At 44.6% G+C, this 7500-nt stretch overlaps 1 protein-coding gene across 1 annotated transcript in view; it reads right to left on the minus strand.

The window, feature by feature from the left end:
• grk6 (G protein-coupled receptor kinase 6) overlaps positions 1-7500 on the minus strand; it is a 74296-nt gene that overhangs the window by 7287 nt on the left and 59509 nt on the right. Inside the window, exons 10-13 of the mRNA XM_063203126.1 lie at positions 4948-4985; positions 3963-4052; positions 3068-3276; positions 1514-1645 (exon numbers count right to left, since the gene is read on the minus strand). Coding sequence (XP_063059196.1) covers positions 1514-1645; positions 3068-3276; positions 3963-4052; positions 4948-4985 — 469 coding nt within the window. The remainder of the gene's footprint in view (positions 1-1513; positions 1646-3067; positions 3277-3962; positions 4053-4947; positions 4986-7500) is intronic.

A 7500-nucleotide genomic window follows, 5' to 3' on the forward strand; every position in this document is an offset into this window, starting at 1 on the left:
TTGTTCCATTTGTTCCAAATGTCATGCTTTCAAAAACTCCAACAAACCTTATTGTAATATGCAGGGCCGCTGACAGCTTTGGCCAGGCCCAGGACAAAGTCATCTGAAAGGGCACCCCAACTCAATGCATACAATGCAATGAGGAACCAATTATGGGCCCCCTCTCTCACTGGTCCTGGGACAACAACCCCCTTTGTCCCCCCATGTCAGCAGCTCTAGTAATATGCACTGTGTAAGTATGATCACCAGACCCAATGTCTATTTAAACATGGCTGCTATGACTATGCAGATTCTTTGGGCTCAAAACTACATCACTATAAAGATAGTCTACCAAGGGAGCTTTCCTGATGAGAAGCATGACATGGGCCAACGCGGAAAAAAACCCACAGGTCTTCAAACACAAACTGTCAAAGAAACTACAGCAATAACAAAAAAGGTCCATTGACCTGAAACACCATGTAAAAATGTTTTTAAAGTGGGAGCAAAAGAAATCGTGTTAAAAGCGGACTTTCTCATCTTGTATTTGTCTTTGTCTCAAGTAGGCTGGACCAGTAACGTAATTGCGAAATATTGATCATTTTTTCATGTCAGAATCGCATTTCTAGTCAATCATCTGAAAGTGGATGTCAACGGCTATATTAGGAACATTGACTGCAAATGCAGAGCAAAAAAAAAGGCAAATTCGTTCTCAAGTGTTGAAAACCTGAAATCTCAGACATTTCCAGAAACCTTGGGTGAGTTAGTGAGGAAGAGATTTACTTTTTTTACATTCTTAGTTTTTTTCTTCTTTAAGTCTGAGGCCGGATAAAACCATCTGGCGGGCCTCATCCGGCCCCCAGGCCTTATGTTTGACACCCATTGTACAGGAGCTGTTATACAGAGACTGAGTGACTTGAAAATTAAACAGTAAACTGTTTAGCAAATCATCACGCAGTGCCTATAATGCCTCTCTGGCGTCTCTGTGAGTGCTGCCTATTGATCACTGCCCTCTTAGTGCTCAGAATGCAAGACACATATGCTTCCGTGTGTGTGTGTGTGTGTGTGTGTGTGTGTGTGTGTGTGTGTGTGTGTGTGTGTGTGTGTGCGTGCGTGCGTGTGTGTAAATGGACACTGGAGATGGAGAGGAAGATCACTGGCTACTGTTGCCAGCCAAGGACAACACCCTTTTCTGGCCACAGAACTTCCTGCATCCACACAAACTGGCTGGCACACGAACAAACACACACCTGCATGCACACGCACACACATGCACACACACACACACACTTGTAGAAAGTGAGAGAGTGAGACAGGGAGAGAGAAGGCGCGAGATCAAGAGAGGTTTAGAATGTAGAAGGTATCGAAATTGAAGATGTGTGTGTCTCACATCAGGGTTTTTAAGAGAGAGAGAGATGCTTGATGGAGAGAGAGAGAGAGAGATAAAGAGAGAGGTGTGTGTGTGTGTGTGTGTGTGTGTGTGTGTGTGTGTGTGTGTGTGTGTGTGTGTGTGTGTGTGTGTGTGTGTGTGGCTTACATCGGGTTTGAAGGGTGCCTCCAGCATGCCGGCCTCCAGCCGCTTGAAGTTGATGGAGCGGAATATCACATGACCTTTGACCTCCGAGGCTCCCCCGGAGCCCAGACGCTCGCTGGGGTCTTTGGCCAGCAACTGAGGACAGAGGAACACACACACACGCAAGTGCATGAGCATACACACACACACACACGCAGACACACACACGAACACGCAGACACACGCAAGTGCATGAGCATACACACACACACACACACACACACACACACGCAGACACACACACGAACACGCAGACACACGCAAGTGCATGAGCATACACACACACACACACACACACACACACGCAGACACACACACGAACACGCAGACACACGCAAGTGCATGAGCATACACACACACACACACGTAGACACACACACGAACACGCAGACACACGCAAGTGCATGAACATACACACACACACACACACACACACACACACACACACACACACACACACACACACACACACACACACACACACACACACACACACACACACACACGCTCAGATAACCCAGATATGTATTTCAACTCATAACCCAGTCACAAAAAGCACGACTTGTCTGGCTCAGCCAGTGGTGTAACAAACAAACCAGTCAGACAACTGTTCTCATTTTTACAGGCCCTACTCCTCTGCTACTCACCATCTTACGGAGGGACTTGGCGTCCTCTGAGAACTTAGCCAAGTACTCCTCCTCTAGTGCTTAACCCCACTGATCTAAACCAAACTACCCAAACTAACGACTTGATCTTGATCTTGCAAAGTTACTTGGCGTCCTCTGAGAACTTGGCCGAGTACTCCCACCCAAGCTAACGACTTGACTTAAGGTCGCTTACACGCCAATTTCCTGGGTGGCAAAAGTATGCATTACAGCGCGACAATGGGCACTAACCAGGTTTAATGACATCCCACCGCTGCCATGCTAACCATGGTAACACAGGCACCCAAAAGAAGGGGGCTAAAAGGTTAAGCCGACGATTCATCAAAGAGGCAAAAAAATAAAATTAATTGCCAGGGCCTGTCTGGTCCGAAGCTGAAAAGTGAAACTGTTTGTCTCCCACCACCAATAGTGATTGCAAACATGCCAATGACAGGGGTCTGTGGAGGGAGGAGAAGGAGGAGGGAGGCGGGAGGCATAGTTGCCTTCATAGAGCCCAGCGACGCGGGAGCTGGCTCCGCTCTGGTCCGCGCTGCATTTGGAAAATAGAACTCATGCGTATTTTTCACGCCGGCGACCGGCTGTGTCCCATTCAAATGAATGGCAAAGTAGCGCGCTAGCTTTGGCTCTGGGGGGGTTTTGAATAGGACTGCCCGCGCACGCGGACGCTGTCGGTGTGAAAGGCAGAGTAGAACAAACCGGCCGAAGCTAAGCAGAAAGACCGCGTTCGTCTCGCTTACTTTCCGCGACACCTCAGTGTGGAGCCGGTCTTACTCACCATCTTGCAGAGTGACATGGCGTCCTCTGAGAACTTGCCGAGTACTCCTAGCCAAGCTAACGACTTGACTTAACTCACCATCTTGCAGAGTGACTTGGCGTCCTCTGAGAACTTGGCAGAGTACTCCTCCTCCACCTCCCGCACCAGCCGCTCCACCTCCTCTCGCTTGATCTTCTTCTTTCGCTGCTGGAACGGCGACTGGCCCTCGATCATCTCGTACAGCAGGCAGCCCAGAGCCCACCAGTCTGGGCTGAACGTGTACCTCTCATTCTTAACCACCTCCGGAGCTAGGGAGACGCACACACACACACACACACACACACACACACACACGTATATGAATGACTGGCCCTCGATCATCTCATCCAGAGAAAGAGACAGACAGACAGACAGACAGACAGACACACACACACACACATATGAATGGCTGGCCCTCGATCATCTCGTCCAGAGCAAGAGACAGACCGACAGACAGACAGACAGACACATACACACACACACACACACATATGAATGACTGGCCCTCTATCATCTTGTACAGCAGGCAGCCCAGAGCCCACCAGTCTGCCACCAGTCAGGGCTGAACGTACAATATACCTCTCTCTCATCTCTCATTCTTACCACCTCCGGAGCTAGACACACACACACACACACACATGCGCATGTACACACACGTGCATGCACACATGCACATGCAGACATGCATGCATGCACACACACACACACATACGGTACACACACAAATGACAGATTTAATTTGGTAAAGGAGGTAGCTCAGAGCCCAGTCGACCACTAGATAATGTTTAACGTTAATGTTGCAGACACACATGCAAAGGACATCAGAAGTTATTTTACCCATGTGCATACAAGGACACACACACACACACACACACACACACACACACACACACACACACACACACACACACACACACACACACACACACACACACACACACAATAGGTTTCTTACCCATGTAGCCTACGGTGCCTACTCTGCCCTTGATGGTCTGTCCCTCGGGGATGTGCACAGCCAACCCCAGGTCTGATATCCGGATGTGGCCTGGAGAGGGGAGGGGAGAGAGAGAGAGAGAGAGAGAGAGAGAGAGAGAGAGAGAGAGAGAGAGAGAGAGAGAGAGAGAGAGAGAGAGAGAGAGAGAGAGAGAGAGATTACACTTTTCATACATGAATACGTGGATCTTCTCCTTGTCTACCATTTTGAGTTTCCAATAATAGACATTTTTAGCCGCAAAACCTACTGGTCATACAAGGAAACATTCATGAAAAGATCAAATTTGGGAATAGGCAGCACGATTGCAATAAGCAGCACAGTTGCAATACCTACTCTGGCCACAATCCTACACATTGTATCTTTAAGGTTAGTTCAGTAATATACACCAGCAGCTAAGTTCATATGTGAATCAAGGCAGGTTAGTAATATAGTGTATTCTCAGCTCAACTTAACAGTGAGTTGTTCTTGTGCACTGCAGAGAATGTGCTTTGGTGCACTGCTGCCCTTCTCTGGTCAAATGGATGAACTACAGGGGGAGTAGGGGGTACCCAGTGGAAGAAGTCAGTGAGGGTTTGTGTTGTTTGATTGGAATTGCATAGGTTATGCTTGACCTGCCATTTATTCAACTGGCAAAGGAAGAGGTTGAAGGTAGACACCCCAGATTATATAACGGTATGTATGTGTGTGCGTGCGTGCATGCCTACGTGCGTGTGTTTGTTTAAAACACCTAAAGATGAACTATTATTAGTTTTCCTTTTGGCACCTTTTAACAGGATGTGATGACATAATAATTATGTTTGTCGAGGTATTTCCAGTTTAAATCGAAGTACCGTAAACCTAAACCTATTACTATACTTGATCCGGCATAAGCAAGGATTTTGATTTTTGACACCCAGCACAAATGGGTCCAATAAGCTGCAGTGAGAGTGTCATTGCTACTACTCACCATGGTCATCCAGTAAAATGTTCTCTGGCTTCAGGTCCCTGTGAACACAGCAAATAAGAGCCTTAATAGAGGCAAACTGCACCGAAATAATACATGTAAAAACAGAATTTAGAGACTCACTGACAAGTTAAGACGGAAACATTGAGAATGGGCAAGGCCAAAAACATTTGTTGTATTCCAGTTAAATTAGCGGTAAACTTTTTAAAAACAATTTCCATGGACTGTTTTTTAACAGTGTTCTTGGCTTGAAAATATTCGTGCACATTATTTGCACAAGCCATTCTGTGCAAAGTTATTTTCACCCCTTAGTACATCACTAAAACAAAACACATTAACAATAAGACATGGCAAATGAATATCATTGAGGCAACTGTATTTAAACAGCCCAACTGTATTTAAACCTTTACCAAGTATCTGTGTGTTAATGTAACCTTAGATCACTGAGCAAAACAGAGACCGAATTTAAAATAAAACACAAGACCAAGTTTTAAATAAACATTGATATGAAAACACGATCTGTTGTGCATGGTGCATTTTCTGGTGCACATAAATCAAAACATGTCAGGTCTGCTTTAAGTTAAGTGGCATAATATCAGTGACCTTTGACCTGCAAGGATGACCTAGCTTTCCCTTTTGAACGACCTCTCTGGAGGTCATGGGATTCTGGCATTGACGTGTGTGTCTTGGCTAAAGCCCCTCGCGTTTTCAGGCAGGGATATTTTGGGTTATTATTAGTGGTATTAATTATATCCTGTTTGGAAAGGGGAGAGAGGCCACTAAACTAATTAATGCATAATCATATTGCATAAACTGAGAAACAGAGACAATTCTGATGATGGACTCTCTAGTGTAGGTCAGGACCAGTAAAAAATAGATTAATGTTCATAGTAGTTCAGTCTGAACCACCACAAATGTAACATGAACTATCACTAGTTTTTCCCTACCATGGACTGTAGGTGTTAGAAGAATTAACACTAATACCACTAATACTAGAACCACAAATAATCACTACTACCTCAAATGCTAATATCAGAGAGAAAAGAAGAAAAGTCAAGAATTTAAAACGTATTTGCAAATACCATTCAACTGCACTAATGCATGTATTGTCCCCCAGAAATACTTTATAAACATGACGGTTGGGCATTGCTTTAAGTCCTTTTGAGAAATGAGCACGAAGCTGTCATCTGGAAAAGTATTTCATATAATATACAGCACATACTGTACATCCATGTCCCATTGTGACACTATTTTTAAATGTGCACTAATAATCTACATAACACTGTATATAAAACAGAGAATGCATTATGAAAAGTGATCATAATAATGAATTGGCAAGCAATCCTCATTCACTAATTATGTTTATTACATGGCTCGATGTCATTCTGTAGAATGCACAGTTCACTTGAATGGGTCTCCCCAATGTTCTCACGTCTGTTATTTCTGAATAACAGCGCGCTGTCAATGGCAACACTGCAGCACGTTGTCAATGACTGAGCTAGCCTGCGAAGGGCTGGTGAGGTTGTGACATCACAGCGGAACGAAATGCTGTGGAATGTTTCAGCATGCTGGAACGGCGCTTTCCACGGAACTCTGGGGCAAGTCTTGAGGTAGGGCAGAGAGATAATAACAGATATATTACGTTTGTATATTGCAAACGGTGTTTTGTACACATTGTTGCATGGCATGACATGACACTGCAACAGAGAGAGAGAGAGAGGTTTATACTGCATATGTAATGAGACACTGAGAGGTCCCAACGGAGAGAGGAAATAAGGCAATGGAAGGTCCTTCACCTTCTCCCTCTCTGTCTCTCTGTCTCTCTCTCTCTCTCTCTCTATTCTACTAGCCACAAATTTGATATGGTTTTTCGTTTCTTTATCAGGACGCTGTACTCCTAACCTCAGAAGATGAGGTGCTAAAGCAAGCTTGGCTTTCTACATTGAAATAAATCAAACAAATAGAAATTGAGTAACTGAGATTTTTCTTGAACTTAAATACAAACAATTGAAATACAAGGAGAAAACAACTGAATATAGGCTACTATGATATGATAGACCATAGACTTAGCTACCTGCTAAATTGGGTAGTGACAATGAAATTATGTTGAAATATTTGAAATTATGTTGAAATAATTATTGTGCCAATGTCAAGGCCTGTGCACGTACGGACACGCACAAACGTACACACACGCACGCACGCACACACATCCTGAAGTCTTGTGTCTATCCACTAAAGAAAATGTATCCATATGTATGGCAAGAAGGAGTGGAGATCTCTGTATATGCTGAACATACTGTGTCTGATGACGTGTGAACAGCAAGGATGGAAAAATGCTGCAAAAATATGGACAGGACTGGTACAGACAAAAACATTATCTACCATTATGTGGCCGCTTAATTATTTCACCATTTACAGAATTTGTCATTGGCGGTTCAAATTTTGCCAAGTTAACTTCCCTCCCTATATTGCTCACACATGTAGTGGTCAGTCTCCATACCTCTATCTCTCTCTCTCCCTACCTCTATCTCTCTCTTCCCCCTCATACCCACATCT

The sequence above is a fragment of the Engraulis encrasicolus genome, chromosome 7 (assembly GCF_034702125.1).
Source record: "Engraulis encrasicolus isolate BLACKSEA-1 chromosome 7, IST_EnEncr_1.0, whole genome shotgun sequence".
NCBI classification, from domain to species: Eukaryota; Metazoa; Chordata; class Actinopteri; order Clupeiformes; family Engraulidae; genus Engraulis; species Engraulis encrasicolus.